The sequence below is a fragment of the Stegostoma tigrinum genome, chromosome 27 (assembly GCF_030684315.1).
Source record: "Stegostoma tigrinum isolate sSteTig4 chromosome 27, sSteTig4.hap1, whole genome shotgun sequence".
Lineage (NCBI taxonomy): Eukaryota > Metazoa > Chordata > Chondrichthyes > Orectolobiformes > Stegostomatidae > Stegostoma > Stegostoma tigrinum.
This window is the reverse complement of record NC_081380.1, coordinates 5,093,472-5,119,772: the sequence shown is the minus strand read 5'-3', so window position 1 is coordinate 5,119,772 and position 26,301 is coordinate 5,093,472. Positions and strand designations below refer to the sequence as shown.

Below are 26,301 nucleotides of genomic sequence, written 5' to 3'. Positions count from 1 at the left end.
GTGGATGCATAATTCTACAGCAATAGGGGATATTTGTGATATTATCTCTTGGTTGGCAATCCAGATTGAGGCCAATCTCCAACACGGTGAAATCTGACCTCCATAAAAACTTGGAATTCAAAGCTAGCCTAATGGTAACCATTGTTGATTGTTGGAAAAACCCATCTGGCACACTAATGTCCTTTAGGGGAGGAAATCTGCCATCTTTACCTGGTCTGGCCTGCATGTGACTCCAGACGCACAGCAATGTGGTTGGCTCAACTACCTTCTGACATGAGTGGCTTGGTGGCTCAGTGGTTAGCACTGCAGCCTCACAGCGCCCAGAACCCGGGTTGAATTCTAGCCTCGGGTGACTGTCTGTGCGGAGTTTGCACATTCTCCCCGTGTCTGTGTGGGTTTCCTCCGGGTGCTCCGGTATCCTCCCACAGTTCAAAGGTGTGCAGGGTAGGTGGACTGGCCATATTAAATTGCCCATAGTGTTCAGGAAGGTGTAGAGGAGGTGGGATGTAGGGGGATGGGTCTAGGTGGCATGCTCTGAGGTCTGGTATGGACTTATTGAGGCAATTGGCCTGTTTCCACACTGTAGGGATTCTAATCTATACAGAGAGATTCTATGGCCTAACAGGCCACTCAGTTGACGGGGCAATTGTGGATGCACAATAAATGCTGTCTCAGCCACCTCTATTGAATGAAACTGGGGAAAGAAACTGACATCCTTACTTGGTCTGGCCTACGTGTGACTCCAGACCCATAGCTATATGGTTGACTCTTAACTGCCCTCTGAGCACAAGCGTATAGTCGCATATTGATCTTAAAAGGGATCATTTGTAAAGAAACAAATGCACAGTGGGAGAGAAATCAGTGGGAGCTGTAATTTGGTGGTCAAATGAGGTTCCCTCATAGTCACAGTTCTGTGGCTGAAGAGTGCCACTGTACACAAGAATCTGTGTTAGGAAGTGTGGCTTAAAAAGGAGAGCCAATAAAAATAAAAATCCGTTAACAGGAAATATCTTTGGAGCTTTTGCGCTGTGTTTCTAAATCTGGACAAATCAGCACTTCTGCTGAATTGTGAAAGGGAAACTTGAGTGTGTTTATTGAGATTATCTGATCAAGTTGGCGCTGCAAAGTTGCACCTCCCAAGACAATGGGACTGCCACTCACAGGGGGACAGTATCTTATAAACATTCCCCTCCTGTTTTAATTCAGTTTCAATGTGAAATTCCAAGTCATATATCACATCACACAGGCACACAGAGAAAACACTTATCTCCACCAGATATTGGTTTTTCTATTGTTCAACATAGGAGACACAACCTTACAATAGTTGGCAAGGGATGAGAAGAACATTTTTTTAACTCAAACAGTTACAAAGAAGGGTCTAGGCCCGAAACGTCAGCTTTTGTGCTCCTAAGATGCTGCTTGGCCTGCTGTGTTCATCCAGCTCCACACTTTGTTATCTCAGATTCTCCAGCATCTGCAGTTCCCATTATCTCTGATACAACCTTTCCCAAAAGAATCCGATAAATTTGTGAAAGGAAAACCATTCTGGGGGTTACGAGGAAACAGCACAAGAATGGGGACCAATCAGATTGTTCTGCTGAGGGGGAAAGGGGCTTCCTTCTGTTTTGAAAGATTGGGTAAGTTGAGGAACTTCAGTGCTGAGAAATAGAACAATTTCTCCTTTTAGGCACCACTGTCAATGACACGTGGTTTTTGCGAGTGCGTAAAAATCATTCCCCTCTGACCCAAAAACCCATGAACCTTTACTAATTTCTGCATTCTGCACTGCCCCACCCCCCAACAACTTCTCAACCCACAACAAAGCTCCTCATTAGCCCCAGCCTCTTCACTCCCAAACCACTTGGAAAGATGTTGCCAATGTATACCAGATCGGGGGCATCTTGAGATTGTAGTCCCCGGTAGGCCAAAAGCTGACTCCAGAGGTGGTATTAATGAACATGCGAACCCTGTGCTCAGACAGCCAACGCCATAATTTCAGTAAAAAGGCTGAAAATGTTGAATCTTTACCAATGGATAAATAGCACGGCTTATTGCGCTACGGTTTGTTTTATGATGAATCCACGAGTAAACATTTCTTGGCCCTAGTTTTTCATGTGGTTTTGTTGATGTTTGTGTTTTTAATGAATTGGATAGAGGCCGGGGAGGTTGGGCACGTGGAGCAGCGGGTAGCTCCTGCCACCGAGCCAGACGTTCTGGGCTCAAGTCCCACATTGGAACTCAACGGGAAGTGCATTTGTAACGTGGTCAAATTGTATGTGACCAAAAAAAAGTTATCAGACTGCCGCTCTGTCATGGAGGGTGAGCCTTCTGCTCAGCACCTTGTTAAAAGTGCTTTGTTAAAGAATCCCACACACTAAATCTTTCCACAGGTTGTTCAAGGGACTGGTGAGGAGCTGTGTGAAGGACATCAGGTATTAACACCAACTGAATAGACACTCTCCTATGGCTCGAACTGAGATAAGACTTTTATCATAGTGGAATGGGCCTTGCTTGGGACCATGAAGTACAAGGACTCAGCTAACTTGATGTGCCACACAATGAACGTATCAAAGTTGAGTCAGTGACTTTGCCCCAAGAGAAAATGTTGTCGCAGAAACTGGGTCAGGAAAGTGTGAGTTGAGGAGCAGCTCCTACTGCATTCACAGGGTACCAAATGGGTGGCATGGCAGTTCAGTGGTTAGCGCTGCTGTCTCACAGCCCCAGGGATCTGAGTTTGTTTCCACCCTCGGGTGACTGTCTGCGTGGAGTTTGCACATTCTCCCTGTGTCTGTGTGGGTTACCTCTGGGTGTTCTGGTTCACTCCCACAGTCCAAAAATGTGCAGGCTAGGTACGTTGTATCAGAGATAATGGGAACTGCAGATGCTGGAGAATCCGAGACAACAAAGTGTGAAGCTGGTTGAACACAGCAGGCCAAGCAGCATCTTAGGAGCACAAAAGCTGACGTTTCGGGCCTAGACCCTTCGTCAGAAAAGGGGGATGGGAGAGGGTTCTGGAATAAATAGGGAGAGAGGGGGAGGCGGATTGAAGATGGATAGAGGAGAAGATAGGTGGAGAGGAGACAGACAAGTTAAAGGGGCGGGCATGGAGCCAGTAGAGGTGAGTGTAGGTGGGGAGGTAGGGAGGGGATAGGTCAGTCCAGGGAGGACGGACGGGTCAAGGGGGCAGGATGAGGTTAGTAGGTAGGAGATGGGGGTGTGGCTTGAGGTGGAAGGAGGGGATAGGTGAGAGGAAGAACAGGTTAGGGAGGCGGGGACGAGCTGAGCTGGTTTTGGGATGCAGTGAGGGGAAAGAGATTTTGAAGCTTGTGAAATCCACATTGATACCATTGGGCTGTAGGGTTCCCAAGCGGAATATGAGTTGCTGCTCCTGCAGCCTTCGGGTGACATCATTGTGGCACTGCAGGAGGCCCATGATGGACATGTCATCTCAGGAATGGGAGGGGGAGTTGAAATGGTTCGCGACTGGGAGGTGCAGTTGTATATTGAGAACCGAGCATAGGTGTTCTGCAAAGCGGTCCCCAAGCCTCCGCTTGGTTTCCCCAATGTAGAGGAGGCCACAACGGGTACAGCGGATGCAGTTAGCTATAGAAAATGCAGCATTACAGGGATAGGTGTGATGGTTTTTGGAGGATCAGTATAGATGGGATGAACAGTCTCTTTAAGCACTGTAGGAATTCTCTGAAAATCAATTGCTTTTACTCGCAGCCTTGCAACCTGCAGGCATCCCCATATACTTTACCTTTTGTAATCCGGTCATTATAATAGTGAAGGAATCACAGAATGCCTATAGTACAGAAGCATGCCATTTGGCCCATTAAGCCCACACCTAGCCTCCAGAGAGCATCCCATCCAGACCCCATAAACCTGCATCCACCTAGCATACACACAGGCACAGGGAGAACATTCAAACTCCACACAAACAGTCGCCCGATGGTGGAATTGAACCCAGGTCTCTGGCACAGTGAAGCGGCAGTGCTAACCGCTGAGCCATCCCTATACCGATGGTCATTGGAATGGGATTGTGACACTTGACAAGCAGTTGGTCAAATTGATCACCTCACCTTTCGCCAGTGATTTTGGGTGGGTTTTGGCTTTTCTCAGGAATTTCTGAGCTCCCTTCCTTATGGACAGCATCCCGAAAGAATCCCAAACTCCCAGGAGATGTGGAACCCTACTGTCCTCAGTCTTCACTGCTGAGAGTGAAGAGATGTTCTAATATGGTTATACCTATGCAGTCTAAAATTTCTCTGTGCACTAAAGGGCCTCAATAGGTATTTTGTTCCAATGAGTCAATAGTTCCCAGGGAATTACAGGGATTGGAATTCCTTAATACCAAAAACGGGAACACTATGATCACAAGATTCCAGTAAAACTACCAATTAAGAGGCTTACTGTAAAGCTCTTGGCCATGCGAGGTGCTTTTGTTCAAAGTTTCCCTTCAGCTTTGTTTCAAATGAATCAATTAAAGGAATGGGATGGAACATTTTGGTGGGGTTGTTGGACAAATGCTGCCTGAAACACACTGGCGTTTAAACAAACCCCGCCCAGCTCCTGGGAGGAGTAACAAGAAAGGGCTGGTCACCTTTTTTTTGTCATAATCAGCAGTCAGGAGCCAGCAGAGCAGGGAGAGGGAAACTCCAAAGGAACCATTGGGGAAGGTCAGTGATGGGAAACACCCAAACGGAGGGGAGCAGCCAGGATCCTGCAGCTGTACATGACCACTGGCAACATCCATGTATACTGCATGCTAGATAACATGGAGACAGTAACATAAAATATTGGCAGATAAATTCAACCCCGAGGGAGTCACTGACGGCGATATTATCACACCTTCTTAATATCTGGTAATGCATTTGACAGAAACGAGTTGATGAGAGTTTGCATGCTAATATAGGCAATCCATCCATTTGCACCTACTATCAAAGACAGAGGTGGTGATGTTGCACTGATATGTCACTGGATTTGTAACCCTGAACTTTGAGGCAATGTGTTCGAATCCTACTACAGCAGGTGATGGAATCTCAATTCAATTAAAAAATAGAAAAGCTAGTCAAATAAGAACCATTGTTGTAAATGTTCACCTGGTTCTCTACTGCTCTCACAGGAGGGAAATCTGCCATACGTACATGTGACTCCAGACCCACAGCAATGTGGTCGAGTCTGAATTGATCTAGAAAGCCAATCGGTTGCGTCTGAGACATGAAAAGGTCTGAGATTGGATGGGCTGTGGATACCAAGCCATCTAGAAGGAGAAGGGAAGATACAGGCCAACACTGCCACCTGCAAGTTCCCCTCCAAGTCAGTCACCATATTGCTGTTCCTTCAGTGATAGTGGGTCAAAATCCCAGAATTCCCTCCTTACGGGCATGGTGGGCCAACGGACAGCAGTGGTGCAAGAAGGCAGCTCACTATCACCTTCTCAAGGGCAGTGAATGCTGGTCCAGTGACATCCCTATTTTCAAGCTTAGGCTTCGGATACCTTAATATCTAATCACTGACATTCAGAGTGCCAGTAAAATGTATCAGTTACAGTTGCAAGCTCTGGTTTTGACACAGTCTTGGAGGTTTCATCACATGACCTTCCACTCTCAACTTGCCTCACCCATGTGCTCCCACCATTGGTCAGTTAAAGTATCCAACATCACAGTACACTGCCTTCCCATGTCCCACAGAGTGTATCCTGTATCGTCAAAAATCGCTCTTACCTTCCCCACTTTGGTTTCCATTTTGAGCCCACAACGCCACCTCCTAGCAACAGAGTATTTAACACAGGAGGAAAAGTCATAATCTCTGAAGACAGAATAAATTAGATCTGAAGTGCAGATAACAAGGTGTGGAGCTGAATGAACACAGCAGGACAAGCAGCATCATAGGATCAGGAAAGCTGACATTTGGGGCCTAGACCCATCTTCAGAAATGGGCGAGGGGAAGGGGTTTCTGAAATAAATAGGGAGGGGGAGGCGGAAAGAAGATGGATAGAGGAGAAGATAGGTGGAGAGGAACCCCCTTCCCCCCCCCCCTCCATTTCTAAAGAAGGGTCTCGGCCCGAAATGTCAGCTTTCCTGCTCCTCTGATGCTGCTTGGCCTGCCGTGTTCATCCAGCTCTACACCTTGCTATCTCAGATTCTCCAGCATCTGCAGTTCCTACCATCTCTAGATCGGAAGTGCAGAAGTGTCAATACGAGAGAGTTTTGTAGAAATTCCCACTGTGGCAGCAGGAGATGCTATATCGACTTGGAAATAGAGGAAAATTGCTGAGATTGAAAAAAATGTTCAGAGCTTTAGTTCATCTCTAAGACTTATTCTCATTGTCCTGGCAAAGCTTTAAACCAGCAACAGGTGACCAAAAATAGAAGTGTTTAATTCCTCACCTCATAAAGTCTAAAAATTCAACCCCCCAAAAATACATGCAACAACCTGACAGTAACACAGTGTAAAATGGAAGATCTTTGCACCCTGTGTGTTTACACATTTCAGCTATTTTTACAGCTCATCACATCAGATGCCACTGAGAAAGCATTATCAACACTTGGTTGGAGAGAGTTTTCTGGACTGTTTAGTGAGAGAGTTTTTTTTAAAGTGGTCAGTTAGGTGGGGCAGCTGTGTAAAGTATGAATTTGCCGTGACTGAAACAGAAATAAATCAGAAGTGCAGCAGAAAATGTCGAAACCATCTATTGAACTGAGTGACACAGTGTAGTCCAAGCTGCTGAAAGCCAATTTGGATTTTGCATGGTGCTAATCCAACATCACACAAGGAATCCTTAAGACAGAACTCATAAAGGTGCATTTGGCAATAATTTAATTATTTTGTTACGTCATTAAGGTAGAAAATGCAATTTTGACACAGTCTTGCTTTAGTATTGGGGATGATTGCTCAAACGTCTTTTGCAATGAAAGGAAAAAAGTTTAATTGATTTCGTTCTATCTCAGGCGGCAATTGGATATTAGAGATAATGGGAACTGCAGATGCTGGAGATTCCAAGATAATAAAATGTGAGGCTGGATGAACACAGCAGGCCAAGCAGCATCTCAGGAGCACAAAAGCTGACGTTTCGGGCCTAGACCCTTCATCAGGCAATTGGATATTGTTAGGCGATGTAGTCATGTCGATATTACAATGCTGGACTACCAGTCAGAAAAGTACCCAATCAAATCCCTCCATGAGGCTTGAGAATGTCAATTCGATTTGTACAAAATAGCCCGTATCACTAAAAGTCTGAAATGAAAAGTTCATCTGGTTCTCCCACATCCTTCTAAGAGAGAACCTGCCTTCCTTCCCTCTGGCTGGAATTGTATGTGACTCCAGTCCCATGCCAACACAGCTGACTCGTCGCTGCCCTCTGAAATTACTTGGTAAGCCACAGTTGTGTTGGTTCATGGGGGAAGCAGGAGGACTCTTGGGAGAATCTAGGGATGGGGCAGAAAATCCTGATCTTGGCAGCAATAGCCATCCCCTGAGAACATTTGGAAGGAAGGGATTTGTTAAAGTGAGTTTGACGGGGAAATCACATCGAACATGGCATTGCCTCTTTGAGCTTCAGAGACACAATGTAGTTCTTTGATGAATATACCATTATTATTGTGAGAAAAATACTTTAGTTTGTGTTTGGCTAAGGAGTCAGGTTTTCCTAGGATTTGCTTGGAATATAGTATCAAGCTGGGGGTGTACTATGTTCTCTGGCATCAGCATGGACCCTACACAGCTCAGGAAGCTAAGTGTTACAGTTTCCCCTGTAACCCAGCAAGTGGGACTGAACACCCCTTTGACGCACGTCACCACTAGTGCTCTCCTGGCCTCTCCCACTGAGGCTGTTCCCTCATATTGTTAGATGAGGGGCAGGGATTTCGAAATGGGCATTTCTCTCTGCTAGAACAAACATAAAACTTGGTGCAGTGGTGTTCTCTTAGTATGTACTAAGCAGATAGTGCACTTCAACAAGAAGTCAGATTCAATGTTAAACGTTAGCTCTGTTTCCCTTTCCACTGGTGCTGTCAGACCCGCTGAGTTTCTGCAGCAGCTTCTGTTTTTAGTCCAGTATCAGCAATATTTTGCCTTGATTCTTATGTTCAGGATCATCCACATACTGAGACAGGGTATGCAGCCAGTTATAGTGAGCAGCCATCTGCTTATACCCATAGTAACTGTCCACAGATAGATCACTTAAATATCTCAGTTGGTTGTTGCAGAGAAGTCTGATTGAAGCCAAGAGTGGAAGCAAAAATGTTCCCAGGCCTGTAAGATGCGTTAACACTAGAAAGTCTTTCTTGCACACCTCATGTAAGGCCTGATGAATCCCTACACTGTGGAAACAGGCCATCACATCCAAATCTCACCTCTGAAGAGCATCCCCCATCCCATCACTGTGATTCTGCATTTCCCAGGGCTAATCCACCAAGCTGCATATCCCTTGACATGATAGGCAATTTAGCATGGCCAATCCACTTAACCTGTACATCTTTAGACTGCAGTTACAGACCAGTACATCCCCACACAGACACAGAGAGAACATGCAAACTCCACAGCCGCCCAAGGGAGGAATCGAACCTGGGCCCCTGGCATTGTGAGGCACCAGTGCTAACCACTGAGCCACCATGCCACTCACAGATGAAGGCTGAGATAGATCCATTCTGGATCAGTAGAAGAATCAAAGGTTATGGGGAATGGACACAAAAATGTATGTTGGATCAGCCATGATCCTACTGAATGGTGGAGCAGGTTCGAGGGAGCAAATGGCCTACTCCTCTTCCTGTTTCTTATGGTCTTAACCTTGTGATTGACCCTCCCCTTTCTATCTAGACTGCTGCTACTTTTAGTAATTGTCTAGATGCACTGTTGGGGTAATTTGGGCTATGGCTTTGCAAAGAAGGTAATGCATGGAGACTGAGTTGTCTTCAATTGCGCTGATGATATCCCACTGTTTCTAGTGTATCATATTAAACAATTACAGCTAGGGTCCTAGTGACAGGTTATATCTCTACTGGAGCTCTCTACTGGAGCATTGTGTGTGATGTGACTTGAAAGAGGTAAAGGTCAGACTAAATGCAGGACTTTTGAAGTGTAGTCATTGCTACAATTTAGGAAATTTGCACACAGCAAGATCCCACAAACAGCAACATGAGAATGACCCACTAATCCGTCTCAGTGCTGTTGAGTCAGGGCTAAATATTGGCCAGGACACCAGTTTTTCTTTGAGATTTTTTAACATCACAACGGAGCTTTTGTTTAACATCTCATCTGAAAGGTGGAACTTTTGACAATGTTGCACTCACAGTCACACAGCGTGGAAATAGACCCTTTTGGTCCAACCCATCCATGGCAATCATAATCCCAAACTAAACCAGCTCCACTTGTCTGCACCTGGCCCATATCCCTCCAAACAGTTCTTATTCATGTACTTATTCAAATGTCTTTTACACATTGTAACTGTACCTGTATACACCAACTCCTCTGGACATTCATTCTACACACGTACCACCTACTGGGTAATGATGTTGCCTCTCATGACCTTCCTAAATCTTTCTCCTCTCACTTTAAAAACATGCCTCCGGTCTTGAAATCTGCCAACCTAGGGAAAAGACACTTCCCATTCATCTTTTCTAAAGCCCTCATGGTTTTATAAACCTCTATAAAGCCTCCCTCAAACTCTTACACTCCAGAGAAAAACCCCCCAACCTATCTAACCTCTCCTTATAACTCAAACCCTCCATTCCCAGCAACATCCTGGTAGTTATTTTCTGAACCTTCTACCCCTTAATAATGTTCTTCCTATAACAGGGAGACCAGAACTGGATACAGTTCTCCAGCAGAGACCTCACCAACACCTTGTACAACCTCAATGTTCCAACTCCTATAATCCCTCAGTTGTGGAGCGGGACTTTCTGAGCAGGAGACAAGAGTGCTCCCTGCTGAATTATATCAACACAAACAAACAATCTGTTCCCTTCCCTTTCTTTTCCAAAGACAACATGTTCATCTTGAGCAGGAATTCCATTTTCTCTCAACAAAGCCCACTTCCTTACAGTTCCATGAAACAATTCAGTGTTAAGTACAAATGATTACAGCACTGCTGGAACTGTTTCTGAAATTACTCACTCCCAGGTTGCTTGCTGACACCACAGTCCAGTCTGCATGCCTGGCATCATCCAGGGGGCAGAGGCCAAAGACGAACCATATGAACGTGATGTACTGTTGCAAACTGTGATCATTTGACAATGAAATGCTGACACATTCATTTCTGCTGTATTTCCCTAATGTGCTTATTGATCAGCTATCAGTTTTAGTACCTTGCAAAGCAGCACTGAACCGATTAGAGGAACATGATCGAGTTCATGGTCACTCTGATCAGTGCTTTTTCAATACTTTTCTTCCAATTTAATCTCTTCACCTTAAAAGCCAATTCAAGATCATTTTTGTGTATGAAACCTGACAGCTCAGCTCTTCTGCCCACATGAAGATCACACTGAGTGTGCATTGATCTTTCCCTTCCTTGGACTGGAGGCTGATATCACTTGTCCTCGGTCTGTTGCCACTCCAGACAACATCAGCACAAACTAGACTTCAGACTGGGCCCCTTCCCGATGTGCAGCTCCGTCTCACATCGGGCTGAGTATTTAGCTAACAGCCACTGAATCAAGATCACCTCTAGCAGCTTTCCATCAAATGAAAGGGAAAGATGTTCTGAAGTCTCCTTCTCGCCCCCAGTCACTGAATCCATTGAAGCTACAAAACCACCACAAAAGCAGATACCTCTTCTTCTCTCTCATTTGTAATTGTTCATCCTGCATCAGTCAGTAACACACAGAATCTCACACACAATGTCTCACACAAACGCTGACACCCACTAGCCTGCAGTGACGTGCTTCACAGGTAAACTCAGCAAAGGATTCCACTACCCTGGCATGAAAATGAGGGTGATGTATCTTGTGCACATAAATGGGCTAAGGTGCAAGATATCGAAAGCATTGTTCAACGATTAAACCACAGGCAAAATGGATCACCAAATTCTTTATTCAAATCAGCTGAACCGGTGACCCAGTGAAAAGGACAAAGAATTTTCACCATGTTCTGTGTCCAGCTGGCCTGCTTTCAGACTTGAGCACTCCATTCTGCCTGTCCTTTTTAATTGATCAATTGCTGAGAGGAAAAGGTAATTCACCTGCTCTGATATTCTCCAGATCAAACTGACTAAGCTGAACAAACACTGGAGGTTGGTGGGGGGGGGGGTTGTGGGTGGAGAGGGTAAACATAATTACCCACTCCGCACCCACATAATTTTCAATCAGTCCCATCTTTAAAATATACAATGACCCTTCACCACCTGTAAAATAAATAATTACCCCTCCCTTTAAAATAAATAATTACCCCCCACAATTAAAGTGTACAATTACACCCCTCCATATATTTTAAATACAGAAAATCATCTCCCCAGCTTTAAAATATACAATGAACGCACCCCCCCCCACCCCGGGGAAATGTACAATTGCACCTCATTCTATAAACAAATATCCCCCTGTCATCTTGAAATTTACAACTAACCATCCCTTCTCCCTGCGACATACAGAAATGCCATCTCCCCACCTGTGAAATATACAAGTGCGTGAGCACCAGAAGTGAGTGCATTACAACAAATAAGATTCCATCCTGTGTCTCTTGAGAAACTAATTGTGATTCTTGGCAACAGGAATGAGGGCAATTCTTTTCAGATAGTTTCAGTTTGAGAAATGGATATATTTTCATTTATGAACTTGTCCTGCTTCAAATGATATATAGTTGATTTTGTTTTTAATTTAATGGATAACATTTTTTAAATCAATGGATCATATCCTTCACTCCTCAAACAACTCATTTCATTTTTTTGACAGACTTACACTACATTGCACCATTTTTTCAAAGAAGCTGGAGATATTGTTTTATTTACTGAGTAACCAGTTCTGCCAATTTAAATAAAGAATTTTGTGATCCATTCTACCTGTGGTTTAATCATTGAACAATGCTTTCAATATCTTGCACCTTAGCCCATTTACGTGCACATGATATATCACCCTCATTTTCGTGCCAGTTTATAATCACAATGCATTTCAAAGTGTTTGCTCCAGGTCACTTATGCTGCTTGACAGAAGTGAAACTTCTTTGAAATTGTTCACATGGATTTTGTTTTAAATCATTCATGGAATGTCAGCATTGCTAGGTAGGGCAATTTATCCCTAATTGCCCTCGAGTTGGTGAGCTGCTTTCTTGAACCATTGCAGTCTCTGGGCTGCTGCCAGGGAGAGAGCTTTGACCCAGCAACACTGAAGGAACTGCAAATGGGTCGCTGCAGATACAGTGTGAGCACTGAATCTATTCAACATACAGACCTCATCGTACACCTGCTAGTCTGTGCCTGGTCCATACCGGTGTTAAGTGAGGCCTCATCATAAAAAGTACAACACTAGAAAAGATAAGCTATAGATTTTCTTGCAGTGGGTCATTACATAACGCACCTGGTTATCCAGCCTTTATTCCCCAATCTTCAGCTCGCTTGTGCTCCAAATTATGGGAATGTGACTCACTGCAGAATGGTGACTTTGCACACTTTTCAGTGTGCTGTTGTATTCCTGTACTGGTGTATACATGACACTGAAATCTAATTCTAATTCTGACTCGTGCATTGAGGGCATCTTGAACTTTACTAAATGGCAGCAATCAAGAATTTATCTTCTCCACCAGAGCAATTTAAGGCTGGAAAAGGAAAGAGAGGAATCACAGAAGGAATTATTCCGAATTGGAATGAAATCGGGAACAGAAAGAGAAACAAAGGGAGAGAGAAAGGAGAGATTAGATGATGAGAAATGATAGGAAAGGAAAGTGTGATTTAAAATTCAAGTTTTAAAATCCTTTAGAAACAATTTTCTACCAACAGGAATGATTCTTCAGCTTCACTTGGTTTTTTTTCTGGGCTGGAGACTGTGAGGAGATTACAGAAAAATAAAAGTCCTCATTAAAAACCTTCACTAGTTGGAAAGCCCAGCCCTAACTTTCTGCAGTGGCTTCAAATGGAAACAAGTGTACATATTGAACAATTTCTCATGGAGGTTGAAAATAAGCGGTGGTATTCATGAGGCCAACACATGCTCTTCAACAACTTGCTCTGAGTTTATAGTTCCCAATGTATCTCTTCCTTGTCACAAACTGCTGGATGACTTACACATTAATAATAGTGTTCCCACTATTACACTGTATTTTGGCAACAAATTCTGAGCAGGATAGTGTTTGAGATAGTTATATAGCCCCTGAGATGGGTAGACTTCACATTTAGGGCTGAGTCATTAACTTATTAAGACTGGGGAGGACAAATTTACATATTGATAATCAAACTATTCCAAAGAACAGAGGTACCAGACTTGAATTATTAACTCTGTTCTCTCTCCCCGATGCTGCCAATACCTGCTGAGTTTCTCCAGCACTGTCTGTTTTTATTTCAAATCTTTAGCACTTTACATTTACTTGATAGTCAATTGGTACAGCGCTGTGCATATACCCTCCTTTGGACATTGGCTTCTGGGATGAGCTTCTAGAAAACCACCCATTGCACCAGATGACCTCTCATAAGCAGACAGTTGCTCAATTTAAATAAAAATACTGGGGAATTCAAACAAGATGCAATCTTTACACTGAGCAATGCTAGTATACAACTAGTAAGGGCACTGCCCTTGAATTACTTGCCTGTACAGTTTATCTACCCACAGTAATATTATAAATAATGTATACACATTTCAGTGTTGATTATTAATTAGGATGATATTAAAAGGAGAATCTAATTGGAATTGTCAATACCAGCCCAAAATGGCCATGTCTCCTGTACAACAAAAAGGGAGGCTTGACCTACCTGTAGTTTTTTTCTATGTACGCACTCAGAGGGAGACTGAACCTCTCTGTAATTACACTGTAACATAGGTACACTCTAATGTAGGTACACTACAATACTACACAAGAACAATGCTAGAACATTGCACTTTAGCATAATGACATGAACATTACCGTAATGTAACTACATTATAACGTTACACTAAAACATAACTATGCTGTAACGTAGATATTGTATAACTAGGCACACTACAACACTACACAATAACATAAGTACACTAGACTATTACACTATTGCATAATGACATGAACATAACTACACTATAATGTAACTACATTATAACATTACACTGAAACATAACTACACCGTAACATGGGTACTGTATAAGTGCTCTTCAACATTACGCAATAACATAACTACACAATTACATCATACTATAACATTACTATAACTTGACTACAGTATAATATTACACTAGAACATAATTACACTCAGTCAAGGCCCAATCACTTTCTGGATCACCTGTAAGCTGGCTGTGATGAAGAAAATTTAAGAATTGGGAATCAAAGGACAGGAGGCAAATTATTTAGCATGCAGTGGTCAGGCCATAACATTCACTCTATAATAAGCAGCTGCTGTTTGGAGCGAACTCGGTGCTGGACATGTTCAACTCTGCTTCATCTCCCGGGACCTGGTGTTCACTGGAGCCTGGAAACAGGTCAGATTCCCCCCGAAGCGGTTGTTTTTGTCGTTGACTGAGACCCAAGACTGGACTCAAACGTTTTTTGGGGGAGGGGTGCTCTGGAGATCTTTCCCATCCATTTCTGACCCACAACCTGGGCAGGGGTGGGGGGGGGGGCGGTGTGTAGAGCTGTCTCTCACCTGCGGCAGAGAGGAGAGGGTACCATAGCCTGGCATTCCCTCCTGGTCTCAGAGGGGCACATCACTGCCATCTGAGGGGGGGGGGGTGGTGGATGAGGATAACACAGAATCTGAGAAAAAGGGAAGACAACCCAGGGAAAGTTGAACAGGCAGGGGGAACACAGAAGGGGCTAAATCTCCCGTTTGACCCCCGGCCCACAGAAACTGGGGTTGGTGATCCTACAGGAGAATTGTGTTTTGTTTTAAAAGAGAAAACAGAACAGGTAGAAGTTACCTGGGAGGTCCCAAAGCATCTCCCTCGCCTCCCCCTCTTACCTGCCACTGTGAAGCGGTCCATATAATTCACCACATAGCCGAAACTGAGCACCCCGGCGGCGATGTGCGGGCGCAGGCGGTACAAAGCCCGGAATTTCTCCGCCGGGCTGAATGGCGTATCTGCGGCGGAGGAGGAGGACGGAGCGCCGTTCAGGCTCCGGATCTCGTCCGAGGAGCCGGAGAGGGGACAGTCTGATGTCTCTTTCTCCACACACATATTCCCAAAGGAGAGAGGTCTGGGGCTGCAGGAGCTGGGGGCTGGGATGTCAGTTTCAGTGTAATTGATGCGGAGCTCCGCAGAAATATACATACACACACTCTCACACACACCACACCACTCAGAGAGAGAGAGACACCTACGGCAGAGATAAAACTGCACTAGCCCCTCCTCTCAAACAACAAAAACAGCGTGTTGCCGGCCCAATAAACAACCCCACGCAGATCAGCACCCTCCCTCATTTTTAAAGCCCACCAGCCTTCCTGAGGCTGTCCTATTATCACCAAATGCTCTTGTCCTGGGCTCCTTCTTCAGCGCTCCCCTGAAATCTGGCTCCCAAAAAGGAAAAATATTGCGGACGCTGGAGCTTTGGAACGAACACACACAGAATGCTGGAGAAACTCCGCAGATCTGGTAGAGGCTGTGGACAGACAGAGAGAGAGAGACACTTTGGAGTCTGAGATGTCCCTTCTTCAGAATGGTGACCGGCGGGTTTACCAGTATCCCCGCGTCTCAGACCGCAAGGTTCAAAATTATCCCCTCATTCAGCCAATTAGTGCATTTAAATCTGTAATATATACGCTGCGTCAGATCTTTTTAAGAAAACCTTCACGATTATACATCCTTCAATATTTCATTTTAAATTTGTAAATAACCCCGTTCATTTGATCAGTTGTAACTTTTTGTGTTTGAAACTCAATTGCATTTAAACGCGCAGATAACGAGGTGTGGAGCTGGGTGAACACAGCAGGTCCGGCAGTATCAGAGGAGCGGGAAAGCTGACGTTTCGGGCCTAAACCCCCTCAAGGTTCCGGCTCCTCTGATGCTGCTTGGCCTGCTGTGTTCATCCAGCTCTACACCTTGTCATCTCAGATTCTCCAGCATCTGCAGTTCCTGCTATCTCTGAAGGCATTTAAACGCAGTTTGTTGGGGACGTGTAGTTTTTCACACAGAGGGTGGTTCCTATGTGGAGTGGACTGCCGGAGGAAAAGTGGTCGATACAGGTCCAGTTACAACATTTGAAAGATATTCGGACAGATACATGGATAATCAACGTTAAGAGGGATATGGGCCAAGGGGAAGTGGGATTACTTTAGTTTGAGAAACTTGATCGGCATGGACTGGTTGGAGTGAAGGGTCTGTTTCTGTGAGGCTGGACTCTGACAGATTTGTCACCCACACTCAGTACACTTTTCCGTTACTGTTCCTTAGAAATTCTTTTTTCAGTTTCCTACTTGTTTCTGTGACACCACCTTTCTCACCAGGAGCTGAAGTTGAAGACGAATATTCGGAAATTGTTTCGAATTATGGAAAGGGAAATGAGAGCTTAAGTCACATGATGGCAATTGTCAGAGATGTTTCGATACACAGCTCTCCAAAAGTTTACATTTCCCAGAGTTAAAAAGATGGTCCTGTTTGAGTCAAAAAACTGAGTGCAAGCCCCAGTCCAGAAATATGGGCAGTCCTCCAGGGAATGCTGTACACTGCAGAGATATGCACAGTCCTGCAGGGACTCCAGAGATATGCACAGTCCTGCAGGGAGTGCTGCACACTCCAGAGATATGCACAGCCCTGCAGGGAGTGCTGTACACTCCAGAGATATGGGCAGTCCTGTGGGGAGTGCTGTACACTCCAGAGATATGGGCAGTCCTGTGGGGAATGCTGCACACTCCAGAGATATAGGCAGTCCTGCAGGGAATGCTGCACACTCCAGAGATATGTTCAGTCCTGCAGGGAGTGCTGTACACTCCAGAGATATGCACAGTCCTGCAGGGAGCGCTGCACACTCCAGAGATATGCACAGTCCTGCAGGGAGCGCTGCACACTCCAGAGTTATGCACAGTCCTCCAGGGAATGCTGCACACTCCAGAGATATGCACAGTCCTGCAGGGAATGCTGCACACTCCAGAGATATGCACAGTCCTGCAGGGAATGCTGCACACTCCAGAGATATGGGCAGTCCTGCAGGGAATGCTGCACACTCCAGAGATATGCACAGTCCTGCAGGGAATGCTGCACACTCCAGAGATATGGGCAGTCCTGCAGGGAATGCTGCACACTCCAGAGATATGCACAGTCCTGCAGGGAGTGCTGCACACTCCAGAGATATGGGCAGTCCTGCAGGGAATGCTGCACACTCCAGAGATATGCACAGTCCTGCAGGGAGTGCTGCACACTCAGAGGCGCTGTCTGTTATATAAATTAAACTTCTCTGCAACCAACAGGAAAGATTTCAAGGCATTATTTGAGTGGAATTTGTCTCTGGTCACTATTTGTTCAACTTGCTGTGTCCAGTTCTGTTATAGAAAGAATATTGTTAAGCTGGAGAGGGTTCAGAAGAGATTTACCAGATGCTGCTAGGTATAGAAGGTTTGAGTTACAAAGAAAAACAGGATAAGCTGGGACTTTTTTCACTGGAGTTCAGGAGGTTGAAAGGTGACCTTACGGAGGTTTATAAAACCATGAGGGGTACAGAAGACGTTAATGGTGGCCACCTTTTCCCTACAATGGGGGATTTCAAGACAAAGGGACACATCTTTAAGCTGACTGGAGGGAGGTTTAAAACAGACAAGGAGGCAAATATTTTACACCGAAGGTGGTTCGTGTGTGGATGAGGAAATGGTGGATGTGGGCACAGTTACAACATTCAAAAGACACTCAGATAAGTACGCGAATGGGAAAGGTTGGGAGGGATATGGGCCAGGAGCAGGCAGGTGGGACTGGTTTAGTTTGGAATTATTGTTGGCATGGACTGGTTGGACCAAAGGGTCTATTTCCATGCTGTATGACTTTATGATAAAACAATCATCTGGTCGGCTATCCACTGTGTGAGCTTGCTGTGCACAAATTGAGTTACCATATTTTTGGCTTTACAGCAGTAGCTGCGCTTCAGAAAATGCTTCATTGGTTTGGCAGGGAGCACCACCATCTGCAAGATCTCCTCCAAACCACACACCATGCTGACTTGAAAATGTAGCACCCATTTATCATTGTGGCTCGATCAAAATCCAGGAACTCCTTTCCTAACAGTTTTGTGGGTGTCCCTACACCCCCAAGAACTGCAGCAGTTTAAAAGGCTGTCTAATGATACAGGACAGGCTATTCAGGACTGAGATGAGGAGAAATTTTCTCACCCAGAGAGTGGGGAGCCTGTGGAATTATCTCCGCAGAAATCGTTTGAGGCCATTCAATGTTTTCAGGAAGGAGTTTGATATAGTTCTAAAGCTATCAATTAGTGTGGTATGTTGGCTCAATGGGTAGCACTGCCACCTCACAGTGCCAGGGACCCAGGTTCAGTTCCACCCTTGTGTGACTGGACATGCGAACCGCTCTTGTTCCACATGCAAACCACGCTCTGTGTAAAAAAAATTGCCCCCGTGCCTTTTTTAAATCTCTCTCCACTCAGCTTAAAAGCATGCTTCCTCATTTCGAAATCCCCCATCTTAGGTGAAAGACAACTACCATTAATGTTATCTATGTCCCTCATGATTGTATGAACCTCCATAAGGTCACTTCTTAACCTCCTACAGACAGTCCGTTTGTACATTCTTCCTGTGTCTACACAGGTTGTTCCCACAGTTCCGGGGATGTGCAGTTTAGGTGGACTGGCTGTGGGAGATGCAGGATTACAGGGATAGGGTGGGTCTGAGTGGGCTGCCCTTCAGAGGATTGGTGTGGGCCCAATGGAATGAATGGTCTGCTTCCACTCTGTAGGGATTCTACAATTATGGGGAGACAGCAGAAACAGAAGATTGAATTGGATGATCAGCCATTTTCATATGGAATGGCACAGCAGACTCGAAGGCCGAATGGCCTACTCCCTCTCCTATTTTCTGTGTTTCTAAGAAGGCAGTGCTGAGGCATTTATGAATAGGTGATAAAAGCTGGCCCAGCCAGTAAAGTGTGCATCCAGTGAATGAATTAAAAAAACACTTTGAAGCATCATGGGCTTATGCCAGGTGCTATGTAAATGAAAATTGAGAGAGAACCAGCACAAGCATTTAGTGGCTGTAAACATATACCTTTCTAATCACTGTTGATAAGAATTCATATCCTCTGAAGGAAACTGAAGAAAATATATTTACAATATTCTATACAGAGAACTATCTGCATAAAGGGTTTATTTTTCAAAAAGTATTCCCTCCCACTGATGTTATTTTCTTTAATCTTTAATTGAACATAATAAATAACCCAAGTACACAATATTTGTTTTATTACAGGGTTATACCCGCTTCCAACATTAAAGTTCTCCCGTGTCAGTGCAACCTGGGGATGTGTCTCCTTACTACAGTACAACACCAAAATGTCATTTTAATTTCCTCCATTAGCTAGTTTTGTGTTTTTTTTAAGGTGAGATTGATCTTAAATCATTAGCAGCTATGTTATCAGGCGCAAGATCCTGGCATCACAGACTGAACGAAGTTGTATGTGACTCGAGTTTCCACTTTCATTTCCAGTCTTAATTTATTGCAATAAATTATTAGTTTGAGTCACTTCATCCTCATTTAATTTGGTCTTCTACATGGAGCAGATGACAGATTTCCATCTAACCTGCCTCATCTGGACTTAAATCCAAGATTCAGAGATGAAACAGCAACGTATTAACTCATATCATCCAAAAATCTGTGCACATTTCCTGAATACAAAACCTTGCTTTCTTTATTTAGGCCCTTGTCTCAAGATCTTCCCTTAATAAATTTCTGTGTCCACATTTACATTGCAAACAATGTATGTAAACATGTCACGCTGTAATTGCACTCTCCTACCGTTGGTGGGGTTGTTGTAGAAAATTTCTGTGCAACTTCTCAGCCTATTGCATAACAACCAGTTTACCAAGCCTGAATAACAACATCAAAATTATGTAAAATTAGCTCAAATTATCCGAATTTTACTTCGACGCCTTGCTCCAGTGATTCAATGCAGTCTCAAGAGATATTTCCAATCAATCTATTCAGAAATGTTATTACACACCACTAGAGCAGGTGGGACTTGAACCTAAGCCTAGGGGTAGGGACACTATAATTGTGACACAAGGTTTATACTTCAGCTGAAAAGCGCAGCAGATCAACATGAGATTAACTGATTTATAAACATTTTAAGCAGTTTTGAAATCGATTTCATAGTGTGCCCGTGAAAGCCCTCCTTGTGGAATAATGCAAGAATGCTTATAGTAACTCATGTTAGGTCAGGATTTGAAGGTTTGGCTGCAAGGTGGATGGGAGCCGCCAGCTGTAGTTTACTCGTGTAAAATGGGGGAGCTGGAGGATTATGTCAATGCTGTCATTGATAACAGTTGCACAGCTACAAACATTCTCCCGAAAATAAGTACATCATTCTTACAGGGTTCATCGTGGGGCTAAAAACTTAGCTGTATACAAGCAGCTGTGATATAAATACAAATTGAACCTTTGTTATGTGTCTAAATGTGTAATGAAGTGCTCCATTCACTAGCATTATTAATGCCATATTAACACAGGAAAAGAGAGGTCTTGGATCCCTGTAACACCTTCTGTAGCTCCATGGTTGCCCAAACACGTTGAATCGTACCAGACTCGGAATGCTGACTCTGTTTCTCCCTCCTCATAGCTGCCATACTTGTTGATCATTTCCTGTACTTGCTGTTCCGACTTCAAATCTCCAGCATCTTCAGGCTTTTGTTTCTGGGTCAATAAGTTGCCGTCTGTCTCCTCATTGTCATGTCCAAAGAGGTGCAGGTTAGGTGGGTTGGCCATGCGGAATTGCTCATAGTGTCCAAGGATGTGCAGGCTCAGTGGGTTAGCCATGGGAAATGCAGGGACAGGGTGAGATGTGGCTCTGGGTGGGATTCTCTGAGGGTTGGTATGGACTCAATGAGCTGAATAGCCTGTTTCCACACGATAGGGAGTCTATGATTTGGAAAATGCTGTGCTGCCAAATTAAAGTTGGGTTCTAGAGCCCCACCTACTCCAGGGTTATAGCCCTCCTGCCGTGCCCTACCAGCCACAGATCTATTTTTTTCTCTCACTACCCAATGTTTAGCTGAAAGAGAGACTTTTTAAAAAGTATAATGTGAAAACTATATAATTTCAAACCCAGGCATTAGTTAAAGATAAACACTAAATGTTTGACAACGTAAATCAGAGAGACTTCAAAAAAAAAGCTGTTGGCAGAGGTGCAGATTTTAGCTGTTTGAAAGGGAATGACTTTGCAAGCTTAATTATAATCTGACAGGACTGCAGTTCAAATTCTTCCACCCATAATTTCCCTTTTTGAAGTAAACCTTTCCGAGTATTTAAATTTCAGGCTTTGCGCAGAGCCAGCAGGTCTACGGGTGATTACCTCCCATAGGAATTCCAGGTTAGTCCAGCACCTCAAAGCAAATGCTCCTACAGGGAACATGCAGCAGATTTATAACATTATTATTGCCTATCCTTGGTATGTAAGTGTTGCTCAAGGTTTATTGTCCTGTTGCTGTGTGCTGTGAGATGATAGTCATTGGGTACAGTTACATGCCCCTGCTAGCCTCACTTACAGGTTGCTTTTGGCACTGAAGTCATGCACTGCCAAACTGGGTAATGATGGCCCGGATCTTCCAGTTGGGTTCTATTCGCAACAATTGGTCAGCTTCCTGGTCATTTTTATATACACTGGCTCTTATCAACATGAGTTTGAATAGGGTGACTAGCCAAGGTGTTTTTTCCCAGGGGTAGGGGAGTCCAAAACTAGAGGGCATAGGTTTAAGGTGAGAAGGGAAAGATTAAAAAGGGAAATGAGGGAAACTTTTGATTGGGGGAACTTTTTCTTGCAGAGGATGGTGCGCGTATGGAATGAACTGCCTGAGGAAGCAGTGGAGGCTGGTAAAATTCCAACTTTTGAGTGGAATTTGAGTGGGTACATGAATAGGAAGGGTTTAGAGGGATAGGGGTCAAATGCTGGGAAATGAGACTAGACCAGTTTAGGATATCTGCTGGCATGGACGAGTTGGACTGAAGGGTCTGTTTCCATGCAGTATGATTCCATGACTCCATAACTGAATGGAAATTCTCAAAATGCTACCATGGGATTTTACATCTTTCCCGAGACATTAGCTTATGTGACCCACACAGGTACCATGCCCCAATAAATTATTGAGTGATGCTACAAATGCCCACTGTCCCCTTTGGGATAAGAAGTGTTCATAAAAATAACCAACGAGGGCTGCTGATCCTAAAGAATGGCCTCCTTTACTCATTCTCTCATGGGACATGGGTTTTTCTGGCTGAGCCAGTGTTTATTCCCATCCCTGGCTGCCCCTTGAGAAGATGGTGGTGAGCTGCCTTCTTGAACCACTGCAGTCCACCAGCTGTAGTAGACCCTCAATGCCCTTAGGGAAGGGACTTCCAGGATTTTGACCCAGTGGCAGTGAAGGAACGTCAATATATCTCCAAGCCACTGATTTTATCTTCCAGCTGTTGCCCCATGGTACCACAAGATATGGCACATAGATATCTAAAGATAAAACATAAGACAAAGGAGTAGAAATTAGGCCATTCGGCCTATCAAGTCTGCCCTCCACTTCAATCATGGCTGATAAATTTCTTAATCTTATTCTCCTATCTTCTCCCCGTAACCCTTGATCCCCTTAACAATCAATACTGCTTAAATATTACCAATTTTCTGATTCATTTCTGAAGAATGCATTTCTGAAGAAGAGTCTCGGCCAGAAATGTCAGCTTTCCTGCTCCTAAGATGCTGCTTGGCCTGCTGTGTTCATGCAGCTCTACACTTTGTTATCTCAGATTCTCCAGCATCAGCAGCTCTTACTATCTAGGAAATTAATAAGCCGTGGTTGGAACAAAAATGACATTCGTCTTAACTTTGTATTTCTTATTGATAATCTATGTAATTAAAGTGGCGCCAGATTAATTATGGTGACTTATACACAGTTTCTTATGTTTTTATAAATATACGTATCAACAAATTAACGATATAGCAACCTCTAGTTCTTTTTCAATCTACACATTGCCGAGTCTCTGCACATATGAGTGCTCAACTTAAATTACAATACTATACAATTCTTGGCCTCTGGTTGAGGAGATAATACAATGGGACCAGTTCAGGCTGCAGCCCCTTTGATGCTGGGTTTGGGAAGAGAGTGGGTGGCATAAGCAGTTCAGTCTTGTGTACCCACCTGCCCACTTTATTTGTACAATGAGTGCTCCCTGGGCACCAATGGGTCAATCCCAAAAAAACACAGCTCCCCACGTGCAGTGGGCTTGGGATTCACACTCGATCCAGATGTCTGAGTCCCAGTTTCCTGCCCCCAGTGTTATGATTCTCCTTAACATTATCTGCAGCATAGTTGTATCTTGGAATCTTCCGGGAATTTATTGTGCTTTGGTAAGCTGAAATGCACTTCAGTTTTTGCCTGGTTTGATCTGTAAACTGGACAAGTGAGGTCTCCTAAACAACTTTAGAGGACATCACTGCTTGCAATCCATCAATTGAATTGCAATTTAACTTGAGAATATTGATGGTATAGGCTGATGTTCACCATGGCCTCTAGTTCTGCTGCAGTCCACATGTTACCGAGACCTTACATAACGTGCAATACTTTGAGTGTTGTTTCTTAATTGTCAGTCCTTGTGGGTTGTGGTGGTTTATCACCACTTGTAGCCTTCTTGATGTGGTGAATCACTCAGTTGTGGATATGGGCCCAAAGCCAGGTCATTAAGAATCACTCTCATGTCTGAGTCAGAGATTGTGGGCTGATATCTCACTCCGAAGAGCTGAGCACCTAATTTAGGTTGGCATTTCAGTGCAATAGTTTCTCTTGAACGAGGCATTAAACTAAGTCTCCATCCGTAATCTCAGGGGTGATTAGAGATCCCATAGTGCTGTCTCAAAAATACTATAGGAGACTTCTTCCCAGTATCCTGGCCAATATCAGCCCTTGGTCAGCATAACTGAAACAGATCACACAACCACAGGGCTAGTTCAATACAGAAGGAGACCATTCAGCCGATTTTGTCTGCTCCAGCTCTCCGAATGTGCATCTCACTTAGTGCCAACTTTTTCACCCTTTCCCCATAGCCCTGCGCCTTATACATTTTCAAAAGACAGGCTTGATTGAACGCCCCTCCTCCACACTCTCTGGCAGTGCATCATGGACCCTAACCACTCACTGCCTGAGGAAGATTTTCCGGGTATCACGTTTTTCTGTGGAAGGATACTCCTGCTCTGGAGGGAGCGCAGGGAAGGTTTATCAGGCTGTTTCCGGGGATGGTGGGACTGACGTATGAGGAGAGTTTGACTCGAGTGAGATTGTTTTCCCTGAGTTCAGATGAGTGAAGGGGAGGTCTCAGAGAGACTTGTAAAATTCTAACAGGACTGGACAGGGTAGATGCAGGGAGGATGTTCCCAATGGTGGGTGTGTCCAGAACCAGGGGTCACAGTCTGAGGATTTGGGTGGACCATTTAGGACGGAGATGAGGAGACATTTCTTCACCCAAAAAATGGCGAGCCTGTGGAGATCATTACCGCAGGAAGTAGCTGATGCCAAAACATTGAGTGTATTCAAGAGGTGACTAGATATAGCACTTGGGGAGAATGGGATCAAAGATTATGGGGAGAAAGCAGGATTAGGCTGTTGAGTTGGATGATCAGCCATGATCGTGATGAATGCAGAGCAGCTTTGAAGGGCTGAATGGCCTCCTCCTGCTCCTATATTTCTATGTTTCTATATTTACTTTCTTTGCTATTCAATATAAATCTGTGCTCTCTCATTCTTGATCTGCTTATGAGCTACAAAGTCTTAAGAGTCGTACAGTTCAACTAGTCCCACCTGCCTGTACCTGGCCCATATCCTCCCTTACTTTTCTAATTCATGTACTTATCTAAATGTGTTTTCAACATTATAACTGTATCCACATCCATCACTTCCACTGGAAGTTCATCCCACATACAAGCCACTCTCTGTGTAACAAAATTGCCTCTCATGTCTATTTTAAATCTTTCTCCTTGCACCTTAAAAATATGTCCCTGGACTTGAAATCCCCAGCCGATATCTGCCGTTCACCTTATCTAACACCTCATTATTTTATAAACTTCTATAAGGTCACCTCTCAAACTCCCAAGCTCTGATGAAAAAAGTCCCAGCCTATCCAACCTCTCCTCATGACTCAAACCAGCAACATTCTCTCCAGCTTAATAATATCCCTTCTGTAACGGAGTGACCAGAAATGGACACAGTGCTCCAGAAGTAGCCTCACCAACATCCTGTACAACCGATGTCCCTGACTCCTAGAGTCAAAGGTCTGAGCAATAACGGCAAGTGTGCCGGACACTGTTTTAACCATTCTGTCTACACGTGATACAAATTCCAAAGAATTATGTACCTGAGCCCCTAGATCTCTCAGTTCTGCAGCACTACCCCAAGGTCTTTCTCTTAATTGTGCAAGTTGGGAATGGCTTCTCTCTCTTGCATCTGTTCAGACCCTGAATGGTTTTGAAGGTCGCTGCCAGACTTCCTATCAGCAATCGCTTCTCTGAGGAAAACACCCCCAACTTGTCCAAGGTGATCTGGTTAGTAATCTCATTGCCCGGTATGCTGGTTTGCTGTTTGTAGCAATTCTACATTACCTCTGACAACTGTTACACCCAGAGCCCGGGCAAGGCTACCCAAATTTGTTCCAGATGGAATATCCCAAATTGTTAAGCTTCTTGGTTGAGGAAAGGGCGAACATACTCCCCTTCTTTATTCACTCCTTTAGGTGCCTACAACAAGGGCCATTTTGAAAGGATCCCTCCCTTGTGGATGTATGTTTCTCCCAGAACCAAGCAAACTCACATTTCAACGGGAGCTGATTTAACCAGGCTGTCTTGAATGAACAAAAAGAGTGAGTTTATTCATTACTGATGGCAAAAGAAATCGTTTCATAAGAGGTCTCTTTAAAATAATCAGTTACTGAGGTAAACAGGAAAATGGTCATTTACCTAGAAGGGTTATCATTGCACTACCATCACTAACAAGATACAGAGGGGAGGCAATGGCTGAGTG

At 44.3% G+C, this 26,301-nt stretch overlaps 1 protein-coding gene across 1 annotated transcript in view; it reads right to left on the bottom strand.

Moving 5' to 3' along the window:
* Positions 1-15,445, bottom strand: part of LOC125464694 (sphingosine-1-phosphate transporter SPNS2-like) — a 96,002-nt gene extending 80,557 nt beyond the window's left edge. The window contains exon 1 of the mRNA XM_048557396.2: positions 15,068-15,445. Within this exon, the coding sequence (XP_048413353.2) occupies positions 15,068-15,377 (310 nt within the window). The 5' untranslated portion in view covers positions 15,378-15,445. The remainder of the gene's footprint in view (positions 1-15,067) is intronic.
* Positions 15,446-26,301: the final 10,856 nt, after the last annotated feature.